General features: G+C 39.1%; 3 protein-coding genes across 35 annotated transcripts in view; 2 read left to right on the top strand and 1 right to left on the bottom strand.

Annotated features, from left to right (window-relative positions):
* Positions 1-533: 533 nt before the first annotated feature.
* LOC113053116 (ATP-dependent RNA helicase DDX3X-like) lies at positions 534-11556 on the top strand. Of its 21 annotated transcripts, none has more exons than XM_026217851.1 (22): positions 534-915; positions 2390-2441; positions 2630-2677; positions 3080-3136; positions 3517-3609; positions 3694-3765; positions 4469-4552; positions 5133-5309; positions 5396-5531; positions 5832-5948; positions 6054-6153; positions 6249-6384; positions 7020-7117; positions 7219-7320; positions 7412-7572; positions 7658-7802; positions 7909-8053; positions 8323-8504; positions 8585-8702; positions 8781-8934; positions 9017-9141; positions 9309-11556. In XM_026217851.1, exons 1-22 carry the CDS (start codon positions 871-873, stop codon positions 9398-9400), a joined length of 2439 nt encoding a protein of 812 aa, XP_026073636.1. In that variant the 5' UTR covers positions 534-870; the 3' UTR covers positions 9401-11556. The 21 variants fall into 21 exon arrangements, with proteins under 21 accessions (XP_026073636.1, XP_026073638.1, XP_026073637.1 ...); XM_026217853.1 differs by having other exon boundaries at positions 3077-3136; positions 5835-5948; positions 7222-7320; XM_026217852.1 differs by having other exon boundaries at positions 3077-3136; positions 7222-7320.
* A 579-nt stretch (positions 11557-12135) lies between these two features.
* Positions 12136-17050, top strand: LOC113053119 (nyctalopin-like). Of its 2 annotated transcripts, XM_026217873.1 has the most exons (3): positions 12136-12813; positions 12970-13007; positions 14199-17050. In XM_026217873.1, exons 2-3 carry the CDS (start codon positions 12986-12988, stop codon positions 15584-15586), a joined length of 1410 nt encoding a protein of 469 aa, XP_026073658.1. In that variant the 5' UTR covers positions 12136-12813; positions 12970-12985; the 3' UTR covers positions 15587-17050. The 2 variants fall into 2 exon arrangements, with proteins under 2 accessions (XP_026073658.1, XP_026073657.1); XM_026217872.1 differs by having other exon boundaries at positions 12136-13007.
* A 2020-nt stretch (positions 17051-19070) lies between these two features.
* The window catches only part of LOC113053114 (peripheral plasma membrane protein CASK-like), a 153528-nt gene continuing 149928 nt past the window's right edge, over positions 19071-22670 (bottom strand). For all 12 annotated transcript variants that reach the window (XM_026217837.1, XM_026217839.1, XM_026217842.1 and 9 more), the window contains 2 exons: positions 22371-22454; positions 19071-20544 (listed from right to left, as the gene is read on the bottom strand). In XM_026217837.1, coding sequence (XP_026073622.1) covers positions 20368-20544; positions 22371-22454 — 261 coding nt within the window. In that variant the 3' untranslated portion in view covers positions 19071-20367. The remainder of the gene's footprint in view (positions 20545-22370; positions 22455-22670) is intronic.

Genomic DNA, 22670 nt, shown 5'->3' with positions numbered 1-22670 from the left:
ATAATAATTTCATAATAAAAAAAACTTTCTACCATTTTACATAATTTGAAAATGACCTGATCACAAGTTATATCTAAATTGATTCGTATATAAAATGCATTTGAAAAGCAGCAAAAATTATCGATAAACAAATGATGCATACATTAATAAAAATCCACATAAAAATGTCAGCCGGGAGTAGAAGAAACTTCCATAAAATGATTTATTTATTATTAAGAACAAAGTATACAAAGTGGAAAATTATCCAAGTTCAGAACTTAAGTTTTCCATCACATACAAGTACAAGGCAACAATAAGTACAAGGCAAATATAAGGCAATATTGTACGGTTTAAAGCATGTAAAACAATAACAACAACAACATAACATAAAATTAACATAAGCAGATAACAAAGTAATATTATATAATGTTGTGGTAGTTTCTTAAATTTGAATAGCTTAAGAATTTTTATTGAAAAAAAAAAAAAAACACAACAACAACGAGCCGGCTACATCTCGCGATATTCCGGTCGCTGTGACGTCTTTCCTCTGTTTGCCGATCCAATGGCATTTAGCCTGGAGCCAACAAGCACAGCACACACTGGGCTACTCTCAGCACAGCGGCCAGAATACACACACACATCGTGAAAGAAATTTCACATTTTCAATATTTTTGTTGCCAGTATAAGGCCCCAGGAAGGATAATTTACACTTAAACGTGTAATTGTTTTTTTCCTTACCGTGGCTTTGGCACAAAAAGCCCTTGAAGAAGGACAGGACTACAAAAGAGCAAGTGACGTCGTTATAAAAGGAGACTTGGCTGAAATCCTTCAGACAACAAAGAAACAGCTTATCGGCGATAAAGGAGTAATCCTCACATATTCTCTTTAGTTATGAGTCATGTGGTCGTCGACGGTTCACACGGTCTAGAGCAGCAGGTAGGCTGTGAATATGTGTTTAAATGTGCTAGCTCTGTAATCGCTCTGATCAGTTGGCTTTGACACGCAGGCTGCGTCGTAAAACCTAGTGAGCTGCCTTTGTAGACAACATTCCTAACATTGCGTTGACCCAAAGATGCTGTCAAGGAAGCCACCTCAGTAGGTGTTGAAACGCAGCCGCAGTTCCTCGTTTTATGATCTCTTTCTTCATTGAAAATATACAATTCAGGAGATATATAGCTAGTCATTTTTTCCTGTCCACATTTAGAGTTTAAAGTGTTTTTGAGACACAGCCGACGCATTTGTCTGTTTATCGCTGTTGTTTATGTTCAGCATTCGCAGCAGGCTTACCAGTATCAACATCAGCATTGGACGGTTTTCCGTCACCTTAACAGTAAACATAGTTCCTATCAGTCATGTAAAACCTTGAAAATAGTTAGTCTTGTTAGAAATACAGTTAAAAAGCGCATGACGTCGGAATCTGTCGGAGATTTGAGTCTGCGGCCTGTTGTTCAATGCAACCTGAGTTAATCATTTGTACATGTATCACGCTGATGATGATGATTTCTATTTGTTTTAATTATTAAGCAATTTGTTTAGACCATTCACCATATGACCATGTCGAAGTGTCTCTTGGTACAATGATCATAGGCTTTAGGGTTGACTAGGGCCATGAAGGCTTGCCAAACATTTGTGGCAGGCGCTGTTGAAATTTGATTCGCTAAATTACTGCCAGCGGCTACATTTGTGACCAAATGTTAGTTTAAAGATTTTAAAGAGTTTTTGTATTTTATACAGTTGTCAAGAATAAATTACCGTACAAACTGTCTTAATTGCGTTTTTTACATAGTCGATGTAAACATTCACGTGACCAGAGCGGTTTAATTATGCTTTAGCCCTATGAAAGATAATGTTCGTGACAAGAGTTTAAAACTTCAAATTTGGTACATCGGAAACTTAGTTTTTTTTTGTTTGTTTTGTTTTTAAGATTTGTCCACTGTCATTTATGCAATCCCATGTTGTTCTAACCTTTTTCGACTTTCTTCAGTGGAACACAAAAGATAACTTTAGACAGATGTTTTACTTTCCTTGCATGGAAAAGTAAGATGTGGACTAAATATTAAACGTGATCGAGTCTAAACATCACCTCATGCAGATGTGGAATAACCTTTCTTTTATAATTATAATTTTGTAATTTTTCTTTTTATGCTGTAATGCCGCCCAAAGTTGTTTAATGTAGACCGTCTGAAACCTCTTTCTTCATACGATAAACCTGCCCAGTGTTGTGTTCGGTTTACAATACATGTGTGTGTGTGTGTATATATATATATATATATATATATATATATATATATGTTTGTGTGTGTGTGTATATGTATGTATGTATGTATGTATGTATGTATGTATGTATGTAATACATTGTATGTAGCTGGTAGTGGACTAAGTGGCCCACTTTGCTCTTTTTCTTTTTCAGTTTGCTGTTTTAGACTTGAACTCAGCTGATGGACAGGGTCCTGGCTCTGGTCGTAAGTGATTTATCTCATTTAAAGCTTTCACCTCATTCAGATTGAATGGCTGAAAAGCCTAAACAGCTGTCTCATAGTTTTTTGTATTTGCCCAATTTTATTTATTTTGTAGTATTTTTGAATTTTAAAGTGCACATTTTAAAATGCAAATTAATAAAAAAAAGAAAAGATTTTTTATTTTCTTTCAGGGCGTTACATTCCTCCTCACTTGAGAAACAAAGACGCCTCAAATAATGGTATGTTAACCTGATTTACTTTTTAAAAGGTGGGTCAGATGCATGCAAATTTGGCAAATATTTACAATTTGGATATTGAGTTTTGGCCTTTTGAGTTGCTGTAAATTTTATTGGATATCTTTAGCGATTTCCTTGGATGTGTACAATTCAAAATAACTGTCATGTGAAAATACTTGACAGACAAAAATGATTTGTTTCTGGGCTTGTTTGTATCATAAAAAAAACCTGGACTATTGCAAACAAAAAACTATTTTTTTTTTTTTCAGTAAATCATTTCCCCTTTTTATTGATGTGAGCCACCCCATCTCATTACTTAAGAATGATCTCTAGATCTGTCTTAGAATCAATGCTTTATGATCAACTGTTTTTTCTGCACTTTGACTTCATGTTTTCTCACAGCAGGAAATGCTTATTCCTCTGGTAGACAGAGCGGTTATTCAGTGGCACCAGTACAGAGCTGTAAGTCTTGGTCAGGTTCTTCTGAAGGTGCTTTGCTTCCAAGATGCATGAAAATTTAAATTCCATGCCTTCAGAGCCAGTACTTTGGGGCCAGGCATTTCAAGTCAGTTCCCAGAGTGTTGAGTGAACCTCACACTTTATGAAACTGAAGGAGCCATTTCTGAGTCCACAAAGCTTTAGTGGCTTTGTCCAACTGCTCCATGTGATTATCCTGCAGCTGCGGTTGCTTGCATTTCTCTCCTTTCTTCTCTTTTCTAACTGACTCTCTAAATGTGAACAAATAGGAAAGAAGCTTGAATGCAATAGCGTAAGCACACACACTCCTTTGAGTACTTTTAAATATTACGCCATCTCCTGACATTGTGAAACTGTCCATCAAGTTTCTCCCAAACAGTATCCTCAGAGTTGGCACCCTGAGGGAAACCAAAGACACAGACATAACTATCCGACTGGATGGAATGACTTTAGGACCGGTAACTATTCAAAACGACTTTGCTTTTACACTCCTCTGATGTGAAGGAATGGTTGTCTTTTAAGTGCCCTGTGCCTCTGCTTAGGTTCCCAGAGATATCCATCCCAGGAGCTCTCGTTTTATCACACGTACACTAGTGCCTGGCCAGTCCGATGTGGTATATCTTTATGCATGGGATTTCTGCATCATCCCTCTGTTCTCCTTGTCTGTCCTCAGTGACATCACTACATTTTAACTAGACCTTGAAGTTTGTGACGTTGCCACTGACATGTTCTAATGCTACATGTCATTAGCATGCTTAATCGTGTCTGTGTTCTTTTTAAATACTAAGCGATGCACGTTAACATTTCTAACTACACCACAACGTAATTTTGTTCTCTCCAATTAGCCCAAGATCGAGTGCTCTGAGCTTTAACGTATCACTGCTGCCACGTCAGTTGTTTGGTTTCATACTTGCCAAGAGACACCAACTCTGATGCTTTTAGTTTTTTTTTCTCAAGTTCACTTTTGTAGCAAGACTATAGGCAAATATTTATTTTACTTAAGGGATTGTTTGCCGTTTACTTTGACTTTTTTTTAGCATTTCCTGCCTGCTACAAATGGTATTTTTGATGATTCATTATATTTTTGACCGTATGCCTTGGCGTTCTGATTAGCAAGTAGTTCAGCAGTGATTGTGCTCTTTTCAATTAAGATTGGAAAGCTAATGTTTGGTTGTGTGGTTTAACCACATCTGAGGAAGTCAGATATGCAAGTTGTTTGTGTTTTTGGCCCGTTTCTGTATGCTGGAGTAATGAAGTGTGGGTATTCATATGCATGGGTGCAGTCCTGGTTAATTTCTCTGTGTGTGTCACTTGCAGCCTCTCCTGCGCGTACTGACAGCAGTGTAGCAACTGACGGAAGAGAGGATGTAGCCAGTGTTATCAGCTGGGCTGATCGCTGTGGTAAATTTGAGCATCAGACTGTGGCATGGCTTGGCCTGCTTTTGGCAAATTTCGGACAGAAATTGATCACCCATTTATGTGGTGATTTATCTGTATATGCTCCAGTGCTTGTAAGATTTGTCTTTTTTTTTGTGTGTGATCACAACCTCATTTGATAAAGTACATTGGTCTATACATTTTGGAGTGTGTGTGTGCTTTTTGTTCCTGAAACTGGATTTTTATCAGAAAGGAATTGCTGGGTGAGTCACTGGGGTGACCGAACTGGTTGTTTTTTCTTCATATGGTTTTGTTAGCACTAGGAGTGCCGGTTTTGCCCAAAGAATCCCCATAGTTCTTTCTGTGTGCTTGATCTGCATTTTTTATAAAAAAATAAAATTAAGCAGTCCCATGAACCTGTTTGTCTGGTTCACTTAACTTACTTGTCTATTTGTTGCCGTAGAAGCAAACTGCTTTACTGGCTTTTTCACATCTGCCGCTCACTCCCAAGCATCACTGATATCAGTCTTGGCTTGGAGCTAAGTTATTAGAGCCATTCCCTCAATACCTTCACATTCTCTACCTGTCTGTCCCTTTTTGAAAGATTCTCCAGGGTGGGACGGCGGACGTAGCAATGGTTTTGTCAATGGGTACCATGATGGTCGTGTGAATGGGACTGCAAACTTTGGCCGTGGACCTCCTCGTAATGACAGAGGTGGACGTGGTGGCTTTCGTGGAAACAGGAATGGTGGTCCCTTCAACCAGCCAATGCATAATACAGGTGAGAGGTTTACAGAGTTTTAAAATGATAGTGATTGTTTTGCAAGATGTACATGTTTTTAATCCTCTAACACAATGAAATTGCAGGTTATGTCAGTTTTGAGAACAAAGATGGAGGCTGGAACTCTTTGGTGAACAGAGATGCCTACACTAGCTTCGGTGGGCGTTCTGACAGAGGGAAGTCTGCGTTCTTCAATGATCGAGGAGCTGGTTCAAGAGGAAGGTGAGGAAGAGTGCAGTAACACTATCTTTTAGATACCATTGACATTTCACCAATTTTGAACAATTGTTATAATAAAACGGCAAAATCTAATACTAGCCTTGTAATTAAAAAGTTCTCAACCTCCCAACTGTTTACGTTCACTTAAGCCATAAAGCACTGTGTTTACATGTGTAGACTGAGTCTACACGTCATGATGGGCATTTTGACATTTGATTTGGCAAGATTTATAGATTAAGTAAAAGTCGAGTGTTTATGGTGGTGTGCTACAGTGTTTTTATAAAAATAATAATTGTTTCCTAGCAGGTATGAACGTGGAGGCTTTGGAGGAGGAACAGGAGGGAACAGTCGTTGGGTTGAAGAATCCAGAGATGAAGAGGACTGGTCAAAGCCACTGCCCCCCAACGAGCGTCTGGAACAGTAAGTGGTCCACTGCTAATTGCACCATGTGTCCTGTCTCCTGAGTCCATCTGTCTGTGTGATTTAAGATCTTGTGTCTCCTCTGTCTCCCCCTCCAAACGACAGGGAGCTGTTCGCTGCGAGCAACACTGGGATTAACTTTGAGAAGTATGATGACATTCCTGTGGAGGCCACTGGATCAAACAGTCCTGGGCGTATTGAGAGTGTAAGCCTAATAATCATAGTGCCTTGTTGAATCAAGAAGGAGGGCTGCTACAGCGGATGGATGATGTTTTCTATGTTTTTTTTTTTTTTTTTCAGTTCCATGATGTGGATATGGGCGAGATCATTATGGGCAACATCACCCTGAGTCGCTACACACGGCCTACTCCTGTTCAAAAGTATGCGATCCCCATCGTCAAGGCCAAGAGGGACCTGATGGCCTGTGCTCAAACAGGTGGGAGAAAAACGGTTTAAAATTGCATCCCACTTGAACTATAATGTTAAAACTATTTGCAGTTTTACAGTGCCAGTAGCTTTAGCTGGACTTACCTGAAACTGCAAAGACCGCTGATGCTGCGTTATGTGTTGTGGGTCATTTACATAAACAGAGACCCTCTGATTAAGTGAATGCTTTTTTTTTTTCTTTTTTTTTGGTTGACTTGAGTAAAATTAGTAATTGTGTGAGCCCAAGTTCATTCCATTGAATAATTGAATGAATGTTTTTCAAGAGTTCATTGACAGATCCTTGAATACAAAGTAAAATGTAAAAAAAGTACTCTACATTCTTAAATAGTAATAATGATAAACTGATGTTTTTCTTTAGACATTTTTATTGCTTTGATTTTGAATCACTCATATCTGTCAACTTGCATATCTTCTAGAACATTTACCTTTAGAACATTTTCTATCTAGGATTGTGACCCCTTTACTTGTGCGTTAGATGACCTCAGTAGGTAGGGCATGGTCAGAATAAACCGCAATGTTTACCAGGTTGAATGAGCAAACTCTGGCTTTGGGTGGCTCATGTGGATGATTAGTAGAGAGTAATTTGAGTGTGGTTCATCATGTGTGTATGCTCTATTCTCTCAGGCTCGGGGAAGACTGCAGCCTTCTTACTTCCTGTGCTTAGTCAGATCTACAACGATGGACCTGGAGAGGCACTGCAGGCCACCAAAGCCAGCACCCAGGTAACTATACATCTCTTTATTGGCCAAAAGCTGTACAAAGAGCCTTGTGAGGGAAAGCATTTCTGCTTCTGTCATGAAAATATTTTGTTTTGGTCTTTAAGCAGGAGAATGGGAAGTACGTCCGTCGTAAGCAATTTCCTATCTCACTGGTACTGGCTCCTACAAGAGAACTTGCTCTTCAGATTTATGACGAGGCCAGAAAGGTATATCTTTCTGGTAAACCAGTTCTAGGTTAGCAAAATTTGGTCCAATTTAAAGCTTGTCTTCACTAATTTTTTTTGCCATCTTCTGCAGTTCTCTTACCGCTCCAGAGTGCGCCCGTGTGTGGTGTATGGAGGTGCAGATATAGGCCAGCAGATCCGGGATTTGGAAAGAGGCTGTCACCTGTTAGTGGCCACACCAGGCCGTCTGGTAGACATGATGGAGCGGGGCAAGATTGGCCTAGACTACTGCAAGTAAGTGAAGCTAGTATGATTCTAAGTTTTCTTTGACCTCAAATACATCTTGGTTCAGAAAAATGACTTTATACGTTCTTTGTAGATACCTGGTGTTGGATGAGGCTGACAGAATGCTCGATATGGGTTTCGAACCCCAGATCAGACGTATCGTGGAGCAGGACACCATGCCTCCAAAAGGGTCTCGCCAGACCATGATGTTCAGTGCCACCTTCCCGAAAGAGATCCAGGTATACGAGGCTAACCAGTGGGTCTCATTATGGACTTGAATAAAAGTTTGGATTTTAATAAAGAACTCATTGCTTCCATGCGTTCGAATTGTTTTTTTATTTTAAGATTCTGGCCCGTGACTTTCTGGAGGAGTATATCTTCCTGGCTGTGGGCCGAGTGGGCTCCACCTCAGAGAACATCACTCAGAAGGTGGTTTGGGTGGAAGAGAATGACAAGCGCTCCTTCCTTCTTGACCTGCTCAATGCAACAGGTAAAAATATCTTTACTTTAGATTTTATTGTTGTAGCACTAGTTTTTAAAAATAGTACTGCAAATAGTGATATGGGAAGAGTCTAGAGCTGCGTTCTATTGTTTCATCCTTGTGTGTCGATTGACATCATGCCAAAACCTGACTACAGTAAAGAAGCAAGCTGTGGCTAATATTGCATTCAGTGCAGATAATTAAGATTACAAAAGCACAGATGTATTTCTGCATTTGCAAGATGTTTATCCAGAGTGATTTACCTTTTGTCTTTGTAGGCAAGGATTCTCTCACACTGGTGTTTGTGGAGACGAAGAAGGGTGCTGATGCTCTTGAGGACTTCCTCTATCGCGAGGGCTATGCATGCACCAGTATCCATGGGGACCGCTCTCAGCGTGACCGTGAGGAAGCGCTCCACCAGTTCCGTTCTGGGCGCTGCCCTATCATGGTTGCCACCGCTGTGAGTAGAGTCTGCACGTTCACTGGAAGCCTGTGGTTTTCCTCCTGATTGCTTAATTGGTTGTGTTTTTGTCTTGATAGGTGGCTGCACGTGGCCTTGATATCTCCAACGTGAAACACGTAATCAATTTTGACTTGCCTAGTGACATTGAGGAGTACGTCCACCGCATCGGTCGTACAGGCCGTGTGGGAAACCTTGGTGAATTTTGCTATAGTTTTCAAAAATATCCTGAAGTTTTTGCCAGAACATCTGTTTGAATTCTTGATTTATCTTTAGGTCTGGCCACATCCTTCTATAATGATAAGAACAGCAACATCACAAAAGATCTGCTGGACATCTTGGTGGAGGCCAAACAGGAGGTGCCTTCCTGGCTTGAAAACCTAGCCTACGAGCACCAGCACAAGAGCACCAACCGTGGACGCCCCAAGAGGTACGGAAGCATCCGAGCTCTTCAGATCTCCCCAACGGGTTTGTGTATTTTCCAGATTCATGATGTTACTCTTGCTCCGCAGGTTCTCTGGTGGCTTTGGGGCCAGGGATTACCGCCAGGTGGCTGGGGGCGGCAGTGCTTTCACCAACCGTGGCGCTCGAAACACTGGTGGCCATGGAGGGAACAGAGGTTTTGGAGGCAATAAGGGTTAGTTTCACTTCAAACCACATCTTATGATTTGATTTTATATATAATATGCATGCATACGTGTGTATAAATGTTAACGTGTAGCCTAGATGAATAAACTTAACAATAAACAATCAAAAGTCAGTTGAAATTGTTGAAAGCAGTCCTGAATTTATTGTCCATTTTAGGTGGCTTTGGCAGTTTCGGTGCTGACAGCTATGGGGGCAACTATGGGAACTATGGAGGAAACTATGCCCAGGTGGACTGGTGGGGCAACTAAATGTACGTTTGCCAAACTAGTTGAGCGGAAACCACATGTTATCATAGCCAGACTCTTCCCCTCCGTGTAGCTTTATGAACTCGGTACATTACACGCTGTGATTCTCTGCCCACATTCTAAAGGGAGCTGATCTGTGGAAAAACTGGAGCAGAATTACAAACACTTGTGTATTTGATCTATTACAGCACCTTCATTTCTGACTTTTTCTTTGTTTAAAAAAAAAAAAAAGAGGATCATTTCTATGTGAATGTACTGTGCCTTTTTGAATATAGACAGGAATTTACTTTCGTTAATTTCATTGAGTGAACTTGGCCAGGAGCAATGTATTTTTATTTTTTTTTGCTGTAAAGGTATTTGAAAGCTTGTACTCAATCAAACCTTGGCAAATACTGGGATAACGTGACTCAGCGAGTCGCTGTTCCATTTGAACTTCAAATTATCACCGATATCATGAAGCCAACAATACAAGTCGCAAAGTAAAACGCATCTCAGGCGCTTTGCTAGAACCGTTCTGTGAAGCATCTGTGTCACAAGGGACAAATCGGTCTGACTGACTTTTTGTTTTGCTCACTCTATCCTGCAGAGACACCTCTTTAGGGATATGGTTGTCTTGAAAAGGCCATTCCAGTTGTGATATTCATAACGAAATATTGGAAACACTCAGTGTTTGAAAATTCAAAATGCTGGAACTTCTTACTCCACTTGTTTTAATTGACTTGACGGTGTTACGGCAGCTAGTAAGAACCACATGCTAGCCACTCGAAGTGGGCAGCTTTTTTTGTTAACTACTACTTTTCTTCCTCTAAACAACATTTTAGAGAAGCAGATGTGATTTTATTGAAAAACTCCGAGGTTTTTTGATAAAATGTTTCTTCACAAATGTCAGCAAAACAAAAAATGGCTGCCATCCTGAAAGCGAAGTTCAAATGGCTACAAACGGACCACAGAACCAAAGCGGCCGTGTCTTTGCTACATGACCGCTTTGGTCGAATACGCATGCTAGTGTTTTGTTTTTTGGTCAAGGAGAGAAGATAAATGAACTGTTGCAGGCTTTCTTTTAATACAAACGTCCTCTCTTTTCAAGCTGCGCAGCAGGCATGGCTCCCTTTTTCATGGTAGAGGCAGCATGGGAGTTCATTTTGAGGCACTGGCGGATCAAACCCAGGAGTTTGTTTGCGTTGGGCCTGACGCGAGTGCAGTTAGACAGGCCACCATTTTAGCTTGTGTATGGAGTCCCGCTGTTGTGTGCGAGGCTGGACACCAGGTATTACCGATGCTGTCAGCTCCTGAAATTCATCTGGTTAGATGTGAACTAAACCACTGGCCGAGGAGCCAGTTTACTGCTTCTTTTCTTGTAAAGGACAGAAGCGCTCGAGTGGAGGAGAAATAAGGCATTTATCGCAAGTGCAATAGATTTTCTTCTCAAGTGAGTTGTGCCTTGACTTTCTTTGTTTTAGTTTTTATTTATTTTTATGATGAATTCAAGCAGATGCACTGACAGTATTAAGAACTTCGAGTTGAATGGTGCTACTTTAGTTAGGTCTAGGCCCGTGTACGTTGTGCCCATCAAGTTTTACAAAGTTCTTTTATTGCACATTTCCAGTTTTATATATATACGTGTCTTGAGCGCATGTCCTCAAGCTTCCAAATATTGTGTCAGGATACGCAGCTTGTTTACAAAAGGGGAAGGGTTCTCACTATTTACCAGGATTTATTTGGGACCAGGGCAATCAGCAGTGGGGAATTTAGCTATTTGCACACAGATTTCTAGATTCTACTTTTGCTGCTAGTTTTGTGTAAGTTATTAAGCATTTTTTGAGAAATATTTATTTTTATAAGCCTCAAAGTGATTCTTTGAAAGTTTCAAGTAACTTGACCAAAAGACAATACCTGAACACTGGCACTTGAATGTTGAATGTCACCTGTATGCGTGGAAAATTTCTGTATTTCGGGGTAGCGTGAGCTTTTTTAATGTTTCAGACGTAATGAACTTGATCAGTTTCCACAGCTGTTAAAGGCCTAATGGCAACACGTCGCTATGGAATTACCAATTGGCTCTCAGAATTGGAAACAGAAAAAAAAAGAAGAAAAAAAAATGCCAAGGTTTGGATTAAAAAAAAAAAAAAAAGTAATCAAAATAAATATCGATGCAAAAAGTGTCCAGATTCTCCAAATGTGTGCTTTTTTCTGTCCTACAGATTGGCATTGGTTCTGTTGAAGTTTTGTTTCTGTCAGTGTCTGGCACATGGCAACCTTGAACATGTGGTTGATCTCTATTGTATTTACACATACAGCGACTCTGGTATTAGTCCACTCAGGAGAAGCTGCAAGTATCCACGCTAGCAATAAGTCTTAAAGTGTATTGGAAACACTGAAATCACATCCCCTGCCCTCCACCCAGATGGAAATAGGAGAATAGTTGGCTTCCTGAGAGGACACCAGAGCTCCTTTAGATTTAGTATTTGCTTTATGTCGTAGCTTCTAGGCTCTGCACTGCATGAGATGACTCAGCTGTGCATTTATTGTATGATTTTACCAAAATAAAAGTTTCTGATGCAAATTCCTTACAATCAAGCATGATTTCTTAAACGTTTCATGTTGCAGAAATTCGGACAAGCATCTGCTCTTCATGTGCTGGGGATTGGGGACTCTAGTGTTAATCAAATTATTATTATTTTTTTTGCTCGCCCCAGATCATATTTTCATATAGTTAAAGTGATAACAGACTAGTAGTTAAGGACTAGACTGACTGAAAATATGTATAAATATTATACATATTGATGAATGGTGTTTTATTAATATCTTTAAGAACATTTTTATAATCTATAGCAAAATGAGATTTTGGGACTGGACAGCAATTTTATATTTCTGCTGTATAAACACATTCTAATTTTTCATAAATCCTTGTGTTTAGCAATAATTCATCTTAAACATGACATTGCTGAAGCCTGACAAGTCCTATTTAAAAAAGGAAAGAGAATGAAAAATTCTGTTCTTTCTCAATGCCAACTGAAAAGTGCCCCTTAGTATGAAATGCAGGTGGTAGAAGGGTCTCTAAAGACAAGGTGTTAACACACTTGCAGATGTTTCCTGAAACGTTGACATTATGGTGCAGTATCTCATGACCACTGGTTTATATAAGGAGATTGCAGCCTGTAATCTGTATGTACTATTGAGGCCCAGCGGGTCATTTCTGCTCGCTTTGATTTCAGAGTACTGCTTTAAACGCTTATAATCCCAGGATTTTTCTGCCATTAAGTGATGGCTTTTTGAAGGGGAGTGCTGATGATAGTGGATGTGTGCACATACAAACATTCATATTCTCTAGGAGAGAAGCAGTAGAGACAAGTCATGGTTGATGAACTTTTATTAGTTTTCTGTGCACGAGAACCTTTACCGAACATGCTCGACAGGTAAGCAGTTTGCAGCCATTGCTTTTTTATTTTATTTTATTTGGTCAAATAAAATGTTCTGTCCTCTCTTGCTGAAAATCAGTTCAACAACAAGATCTCCTAATTGTTTAGTTTTAGAGGATATGCTTGAGTTAATTTATCTTAAAAAATCCACAGTTGAGCGGAACCAGTGATGCGTTTCATCCTAACTGCTGGTAAGTCTATGATTTTTGCTGTTTTATGTTTGTCAATTTCTTCAATATGAGCAGGTGTAATTAAGCTACTGTGCTATATATTGAATTCAACTGATCTCAATGGGTTTTGAGAACATTAAATTAAATTAAAATAAAGTTTATGCATTTAGCAGACGCTTTTATCCAAAGTGACTTACAGTAAATTCAGGCTATCAATTTTTACTTATTAAATTATATATAAAATATAAATTATTATATAAAAGCGTTGTTACAGTATGTTCCTGAAATGCAGTATCTCTACTGATAGAAATTTAAGGGAACTAACAGGACCTAGATTGTGTTTTTGTAATCTCTAATCTGTCCTTTCTTAATCACCATATTTTCATTGTGTGGAGCAGATACAGGACACAGGGAGGGAGGCCACACATTAAATTATTCCTCCAGTGTTTGGTTGTGCTCTCTGTAATTTTCCCCTAACTGTTGGGAGAACGAGCACGACTCATTTGCAAAGTGACTGCTAATGCTGCATGACTAGCGTTTTGTTTCTGTATAATTAAAAATAGAGTCCTGGAAGTTCTATCTAAAGATTCATTAAAGGCTTTTTGTGTCGAATCAATATTTATCTGCATTATAGACCATGCAGTTCTAGTATAAACCCGTGGTGTGGGGCATTCAATAAAGATTCATCAATAGGACTGTGTGATGAAAATTCACTCTTAAATTATAAAAATATAGACTTTCCATTTTTTCAAATACTCAAAATTCTTTTCTTTTTTTTCTTTTTTTTATTGACCAAGTGGGTTTGGTACACCTCTTTTATGCCATTTGTATATAAATAATCTAAAAAGAATCCTTGTCCAATGATACAATTTTTTTTACCATTAGCCTTGAAAATGTTAAAAATTGGTATTTTGAAAATGCTGTTCAGATGTGAACATGGTAATTTTCACACCATGTTAAAAAGGTTATTAATTGCCATATTTACATTGAATTGTTATTTTCTTAATATGGTTCATTTAAATCTGTCATCGGTGTTAAATAATGTTTGCGTGAAAGACGGAATGGCAACATTTTGGTAGAAGGACCTGCATGCAATGTGCGACTGATATTTAGTTTGAATATTTCAAAACAAAACCTTAATAAACATTGACAAGGTAACAGTTTGTCTAGTTAAATGGCACCCTAACCCTAAATCTCTTTCTTTTTCGCCAGTGTACTTCCTCCTTGTCCTTCCCCGTCATGCCCTGGCACTATGGGCCTGCACGCGCTCTTGTCCTCCCAGTTGCACGTGTACTCACGAGAAGAGTTGCAGCGTCCTGTGTGACCACGTCAACATGATGGACCTGCCTAAAGAGTTCCCCTGCGAGGCGTCCTCCATCAACCTGGACAAGAACAGCATCAAGTTTCTATCCGAGCGGGCCTTTGGCACCCTGCCTTCGCTCAAGACACTGTCGCTGAACCACAACAACATCTCCTTCATCACACCGGGAGCGTTTAAAGGGCTGCCCAATTTGCAGGAACTCAAGTTGTCCCACAACGAGCACATCCGCTACCTGCACACTCGCTCCTTCACGGCACTCAAGCGCTTGGTGCGTCTGGACCTCTCCGACTGTAACCTGTTCAATATGCCAGACCGCATCTTCCTGGAGCAAATCTCCCTGAAGGAACTGCTGTGTTTCCAAAACAACTTTCGACATGTTCCCGGGTCCATAAGGGGGATGGAAAACCTCACACATGTTTACTTGGAGCGCAACAAGATTGAAGCGGTGGCCTACAGCACTTTGTTGGGCCTAACCAACCTCAAGTACCTCAACTTACAGGAGAATCGCATAAACGTGATACACGATGAGGCCTTCAAAGATCTAGTGCGTCTGGAGAACTTCTACCTGAACGATAACCTGTTGGTCGACCTACCCCAGCATGCTTTCAAGGGTCTAAGCAACTTAAAAATGCTGAATCTGGGTGGGAACTTGTTGAGCAATGTGTCTAAAACATGGTTCAGTGACCTGGTGGAGCTGGAGGTGCTGTACCTGGATCGGAACCGGCTGTCCTACATCGAGGAGGGCGCCTTTGAGAACTTGACGAGCCTCATCACGCTGCACCTCAACAGCAACAATCTGACATCTCTGTCCTTCCCCGTCTTCCAGCCCATCTATTTCATCGGCCGCCTGTATCTCTTTCGAAACCCCTGGGAGTGTACCTGCGACCTGGAGTGGTTGAGGGAGTGGATGGAGAGTTATAAGTTGGTGAGGGACATTCCATGTGCATCTCCATCCTCCGTGGCTGGCTTGGACCTGAGTGAAGTTGTCTACGCTCACCTGAACGGCACCTGTCTGGATCCCCCGGAGCTCAACCTGACCACATCTCCTCCTGAGTATTCCACCGTGGAGAACAAGTTCAATAGCCTCATCTCCAGACTTCTACAACAGGAACTGAGGGACGAGATGGTCAACGTCACGGATGGTCTGAGGAACGGCACCCAGCAGGACCTCGCTGAGAGTCAGGTTTCTTCTGGACGTGGACTGTTCGGAGCTCTGCAGACTGTGTCTCTTCTTGTGATTCTTTTTCTACTCCAGATTTACGGCATTAATGCCTCTTGAGAGTCTGGTGAATACCAAAAGGGATTGAAGTGCATCCAAGAGTGGAAGTAATTTTCCAGTATGGGAAATGTTTGGATTTAAGGCCGTGATGAAATGTTTGATCTATCTTGCCATGAGCGGTGGGTTTTCTCATGTTGAATATGGAATTCTGGCAGATATAATGGAGTTGGAGATGACCATCTCTTTAAATTAATGGAAACTGGTCTTGAAGGGAAAGGAGCATGTTTTAAGCAAATAAGACTGTAAAGTGTAACTGAGGGCCATTTTCTGAGAACTGCAACTAGTGGCACGAATGTTTTTATAGCATTATTTTTTATCTAGATTTGATTTAAAACATCTTAACGTATCTATAGTGCAAATACATTTGTTCGTGTTCTGTTTCATAAGTTTGTAACATTTGTTGTTTAGGAGGTTTATCTGATAAAGTGTCTCGCTATCATTTCACCAGAAGGCATAACACGCTGTCCTCTTTGTTTGGATCATTGAATCGGCTAAGTTTCCAGTTCTGGAAAATGCATTAGTCCTTCTATTCTCTAAAGCTTAAGTGCACTCGGTAACATAAGCTTCTTCATATTGTAACCAAATGGGATTGGCTTTATCATGGTGTTTCTCTGTTATGATCATAAATCTTCACTATACAGAGCACAACGTGCACAGAATGATTTAGTCATATCGTGACATGAGCTTCTGAGCTACTAAATATAAAGTATTTGTGGAAGAGACCTAATTGTTGTGCTTTAATACTGATTTTTGTTCACTTGTGATTGAGATACTTTGAATAAAAAAAAAAATCATTGCATAAATAGTAAAATGACTCGGGTGCAAAGTTTTGAAAGTGTACTGATGAAGGTTAAACGTTGCAGTGCAAGTCTGGTAGCATTATGGCCTTTCACATTGAGCATGGTGCTTAAAATGAAATCTAAATTTCAGGTTAACCTTGTCCTAGTCTCAGAAAATGCATTCATAAAGTTTAGCTCCTGTATTTTATGCAACGTGAAAGGTTTGAGATGTTCTCATGGTACTGCAGCAGTTAATAATGCAGCCTTGTGTTTGTGTGTGTGTGTGTGTGTGTGTGTGTGTGTGTGTGTATATATATATATATATTCCCCCAGATTGTGTAATTTTATGTTAGTGGTGAGACTACAGTTGACTATTTAGTCGCCAAAAAAAAAAAATATTTTTTTTTCATATTGTTTATAACATGAAGTTCGCCATTTCTGCCTGATTTTAGGGAAAACAATTTAGCCATTAAAGGTCCCTTTCTTCGTGATCCCATGTTTTAACTTTAGTTAGTGTGTAATGTTGTTGTTAGAGTATAAATAATATCTGTAAAGTTCTAAAGCTCAAAATTCAATGCCAAGCAGAATTTGCCCACAAAAAACGACCCGTTTGGACTACAACCCTCTAGTTCCTGTAGTAATGAGGTCACTAAAACAGTTTTTTGACTAACCACCGCCCACGTGAATACACAAACAGGGGGGCGTGGCCTTGCTGCGCTCCTACGGAGAAGGAAGAGCTGTTTGTGTTTGTGGTCGTTGAAACGCCAGTTTTTTTTTTTGTTGTTTTTTTTAGTCCAATCAGAACGCTGTACTTTGAGATTAATGGTTACAATTTATGTTTAACTCCATTCCCGAAAATTATAATCCACATGTAAATCTATGTGCAGCTGATTTTGCTGAGGACAGCTTGCTGAGGACAACTTTCTCAATCTCAAATCAGTTTAATGCCGGATTCGTCTGGAGAAGGTGTTGTTCATGAACCACAACTGGTAAGTGTATTTTATTATTTAAGTTGGTGCGTTTAACAGTTTCTGTAACTTATTACACAAAGGGCAACGCCGTTTAGCTTTGTTAACTAGATGTTAGGGCTGTGCAAAAAAACAAGCGCATCTTGTCAGTAAAAAGGCTCCTGTGACTATAAATACATCTCCAGCACGTGCGTTCCAGCCCAATCACATTACCAGATGGGCAGCCTGCTCTCAGCTGCTGTCGAATCACAACTCAGGTACCACTGGCCCAATCAGAACCAGTTACGTGGCTTCATAGAACAAGGAAGTCATCAGTCTGTTTTTGTGACAGTGAAAACAGAGGTATACAGATAGGTGAATTGTGTGAAAAATACTGTTTGTTTTTTTTTCACGCGAAACATGAACACATCTTATATTGCACATTGTAAACACAATCAAAGCTTAAAAAAAAGCGCGTAAAACGGGACCTTTAAATTTTGGCCCTCGTTTCATATTCCATTTTTTTGAGGAGTCAGTCTCCTCAGTTGAACTGTTCTAAACATTTGTGTATGGCTAACTAAGACAGCTGAACCGCTTTTATTCCTCTATATGTCAACTGTGGTTCAGCAGGTGTCATATGTATTTGATCAATTGGAAGTCAGCATTAATCATTAAATTAATTTCAAATGATTTTCATAATGTTGATAATCATCAAAGAATCCTGGAAAAAATGGAGCTAAAAGAGTCTCAATAAAGATAAATGCACACACTACATTCACATATGCACACACAGGATACACAAATGCGCACGCAATTTACAAATGCACACACAAAATTTAAAAAGCACAAAAGATTCACAAATGCATACCAAATTCAGAAATGCACACAAAATTCAGAAATACACACACAATTCAGAAATGCAAACAACATTTACAAATGCACTCAAGATTCAGAAATGCACAGGACAAGATTTTGCACGTTTTTTTGTATTTTCATACAATTTCATTAATAAGTAGGCTATAATATGCTGCACCACAGGCATATCGCACTGTGTGAATGCGTTCATGTGATTGGCTTATAAGTAAACAATCCCCCACGTGGAGTGCGTTCTTGTGATTGGCTAAAAGAAGGGAGACATCTGATTGGTAGTTGCTCATACCCTGTTCAAAAAAAACATTTGTGTGTCGAGCCAAGTCAGGGGAGTCTCAAATGCAGTGAAGTTCACAGACCGCAAGCAGTTTGTAAATCAAGAATATGTGTGTGTGCATCAGAAATACATTTGTGAATCTTGTCCTGTGCATTTGTGAATCTTGAGTGCATTTGTAAATGTTGTTTGCATTTCTGAATTGTGTGTATTTCTGAATTGTGTGCATTTCTGAATTTTGTATGTATTTGTGAATCTTCTGTGCTTTTTAAATTTTGTGTGTGCATTTGTGAATTGTGTGCACATTTGTGTATCCTGTGTGTGTATTTATGAATTTTATGTGTGCATGTATGAATCCTGTGTGTGCATATGTGAATGTAGTTTGTGCAATCTTTATTGAGACTCTTTTGGCTCCATAGGAAAAATTTATCTTGGTTTCCACAAAAAATATAATAATATTAATAATGTTTGTTGATCACATGATATCAGCATATTTAAAATAATATCTTAAGACTCAAACACTGAAAACTGAAGTAAAGTTTACAGGAATAATTCACGTTTTTAAATAGAGTAAAATAGAAAACAGTTATTTTAAATTGTAATCTCTCACAATATTACCATTTGACTCTATTTTTAATTAAATAAATGCAGCCTTGAAGAACAGACTTCTTTAAAATAACACTTTACACACTCGCTCTTTGTTTCTAATGCATACAGAAATATGAAAGAGTACCGTTAGTCCAGCAAACACACACTCTGCGTCACACTCAGACACATAAGTCAAGTGGGCAGGATGTGACCTACCAACAGTTTTCCACTGGCCCCGTCTCTGCCAACTCACACAGAGATGATGAGCAACACAGAGCAGAAGACAGAGGAGATCTTCACCACATAAAAGGAAATATATATTTTTTTAAAAACACTCATATCGAAGAGCTGCTCCATCACCGGCAGAGCCATTTACACAGAGTAAACCGTTTGTCATGTACAGAACAGACATTGTCCTTCGCTTTGCACAGACGCACCTCTTCCTCAAACAACTCCACAGAAACCACACATTTCAGAAACGACAGAACAGTTCAGTGAACTCATTTTCATCCTGAACCCCTTAATCTTACAACAAATAAAAATTTAGACCATTTACAAACACGTTTTACTACATGATTGGTAAAAATAAACTGTTTACAAATTTGCCAAAATGCAAGGGATGTGCATAGGTCTTCTTCTTTTTTTTCCTCCTCGTCACCGGCCCCTCTTGTTTGAATGTGTTCATCCAGACGAATGGAATGTTTTCTGCTGTGGGTGACAGTCTGAACACAGCTAACACTGACAGCATGGACGCTTGTGAATGTTCACATGCATGAGATCTCATTCATATCTCTAAAACATTTATGTACATCTTTAGAGACAGTATCCATTGAGTAAAAGATAAAAAACAAAACTAAAAAAAGGCAAATGGGAAGGATGTGCTAAAGCAGCTGGGCTCTGCCACATGGATAATGTGAGGATTATGTATGATGGCTGAGTTAATGGCCGGATGAAAGCTGTGAGGATTCTGCTGAAGAGACACTGCACTTCTGCTCTGGTAATAACAGAAAAATGGACAGAAAAACAAAGAAAAAAAAATTGCAAGAAAATGCATCATGTAGGATATTGTCTCTTTAAATCAGGCTACAAAATGCTGCCTCCTAGCTATATAGACATGACAATATTTAGTATTTCTTTTATTTTTTTTTTCATAAATACAACACTACATCTAGGTAGTGTGTGAGGGGCCAATGCTAGGCTCACTTAAGGTACATGGATGTTGTTGGTGGGCTTCTGTTAGAATCATTTTTTTTCTTGCAGAGATGCACTGCACAGTGTGAGGTTATGAAGGGTGTAAGGTTACAGGCTGATGGGTTCGCTGTTTTAGTAGACCCAGGATACTGGAACCCACTGGCCGGTGGTGCAGACCAGGTCTATGGCTTCCTCCAAGAGTCGAATAGTCTCGTCAATCTCATTATTGATGATGGTTTGGTCAAAATAGTGTGCATATGTCTTCTGGAGGATCTCGGACTCCTTCTGCAGCCTCTGTAATGACTCGTCCTGCAGCATGAAAGAAAAGAGTAAGTCAAAGAGTAAAGGGCCTTTTGAAAGGTTAATGGATGAACTCTGACAATATGCCCATTTAGGAAGATTTGATTTATGATCCTTAAGGAATAAACAGAGGACGGGAGAGTTGGGAAGGATGGTGCTGGTGTAGATACACAGTACACTATGATTGAAACATTTGAGGCCAGTAAGATTTTTTGCTGTTGTTGAAAAAAGTCTCTTAGGCTCACCAAGGCTGCATTTATTTTTATATATATTTGAAAAAAAAAAAAAAAAACTTAAAAGCAATAATATTATGAAATATTATTACAAATTAGATGAACTGATTTCTATTTTCAGCAGCTAATGCTCCAGTCTTCAGTGTCACATGATCCTTTAGAAATCATTTTAATATGCTGATGTTGAAAACTGTTGTGCTGCTTAATATTTCTGTGGAAACATTATATGTATAGTATATATTTTTGTCCAATTATATTTATTTTTTATCGTCACTTTTTTTTATCAATTTAATGCATCCTTGCTGAATAAAAGTCTTTATTTCTTTAAACAAACAAACAAACAAAAAATCTTACTGATCCTAACCTTTTAAATGGTAGGAAGCACTAAGATGTGGATCAGGGTTTTCTTCAAAACAGCCATCTGTCTAATTGACCTTAGGTATAAAGTTCATATACGCAGTGAAACTTGTTTGGGTAGGGCTTTGTAGGCACTAGGATCTAGTTGACTTCTTGGCATACTCACAGGCAGCTTCCTGCACCATCTGGGAAGCTGAGCGTGATGTGAGGACAGGTAGAAGAAATTAAATAAACATGCTAAAAAAGGTGCATGCAAAAAGAAAGAAAGACCGGCTAAATAAAGATTTAGCTAAATGAAAAGAGGAGGAGAAGTCAGGTGGAGTTATTCTGCCAGTGAGGTGACATGCTACAACATGGGTGCTTGCCCAATAGGTCAATGACAAAGGCAGTGCTTAGATTCGAACATCATTTAAATATGCTTCAGTTAAATGCAGGCCCAGTTCTACAGGGGTACTACATGCTCAAAAGAAAGCAAGAGCACCATTGTAGTTGTGTTTGCGCTTTGAATGCGTAAAAGGTTTCTATTTACAACATGTTTTTACAGCGTTCAGCAGTGTAGCCAACCACAGTCATATACAGTATGTTAATTTCATGAACGCAATGGCCAATCAGAGTTTTGTTCATTATAGATGTTGTAAATAATAGACTGAATGACCAGAATAGAGATTCAGTGATTATAACAGAACTTTGTGAAATCATGATGAACTGAGTGACAACATTTTAGTGATGAAAAAGGGAGCGCTCTTTGCACATTTCTAGGCTATATAAAATAGGCCATTTATAATTCATAATCCATACCTCACTGACCGCATTGTTTGGCTCAGCTTATTTATGTGAATCAACCTTTTCCCACATTAAAACACTGGTCTGCCATGACTGATGACAATCTGGAGGCTTGTTTGAGTTTAGCTACCAGAGCTACTGCCCAGATTACGCAAAATGGTCTGATTCCATTCAGTGCAAGTATCATCACAATAAGATAAAGACCCGGCTATCGCAATCTATTGTATGGGTGTTTTAAACGTAATGTTCAAATTTTACAATATTAAAAAACTGAACATTGTTATTTTAAAATTAACTATTAGATTAATTCAATATAAATATTCATATGTGGATCCCAAAAAGCTTTTCTTAATGTTGCTTTTTTTTTCAGTTGGTAGATTTAATTGAATTTGTCATTTGAAAAGCAGATCACTCTTTTGCTATGGCATACTGAGAACTCCATGTTTTGGATCCTGATCTCACCTCATTCATGCCGGGAGTGATAGTTGGTGCAGCAATGAAAACCACATAGGGAGCAAATTCAGCTGTCCGTAAAACCTTCAGAGCCTGAGAATATTTGAACACAACAAGATTAAGTTATTGCAGTTAAATTTCATGCCCCCATCATACAGTGAGTAAAGAAAAAAGAATTACCCCCCTTTAAAATAAATCACATTTTGTTCCTTTGCAGCCTGATATTAAGACACAGTTTTTGTTTTATCCAGCTGTATTTACCCAGTGCAACATATAACATCCAAGTGAAAGATATAACACCAACATGTC

The sequence above is a fragment of the Carassius auratus genome, chromosome 34 (genome assembly GCF_003368295.1).
Source record: "Carassius auratus strain Wakin chromosome 34, ASM336829v1, whole genome shotgun sequence".
NCBI classification, from domain to species: Eukaryota; Metazoa; Chordata; class Actinopteri; order Cypriniformes; family Cyprinidae; genus Carassius; species Carassius auratus.
This window is presented reverse-complemented; position numbering and strand designations above follow the sequence as displayed.

What these genes read in the sequence shown, in the direction of transcription:
- LOC113053119 (XM_026217873.1), top strand. Translation starts at nt 12,986, where the DNA reads ATGCGTTTCATCCTAACTGCTG. An exon ending in GCGTTTCATCCTAACTGCTG is followed by an intron (nt 13,008 to 14,198) that starts GTAAGTCTATGA and finishes CTTTTTCGCCAG; the next exon opens with TGTACTTCCTCCTTGTCCTT.
- LOC113053116 (XM_026217850.1), top strand. Translation starts at nt 871, where the DNA reads ATGAGTCATGTGGTCGTCGACGGTTCACACGGTCTAGAGCAGCAG. An exon ending in CAAAGACGCCTCAAATAATG is followed by an intron (nt 2,678 to 3,076) that starts GTATGTTAACCT and finishes GTTTTCTCACAG; the next exon opens with CAGGAAATGCTTATTCCTCT. An exon ending in GTCCTGGGCGTATTGAGAGT is followed by an intron (nt 6,154 to 6,248) that starts GTAAGCCTAATA and finishes TTTTTTTTTCAG; the next exon opens with TTCCATGATGTGGATATGGG.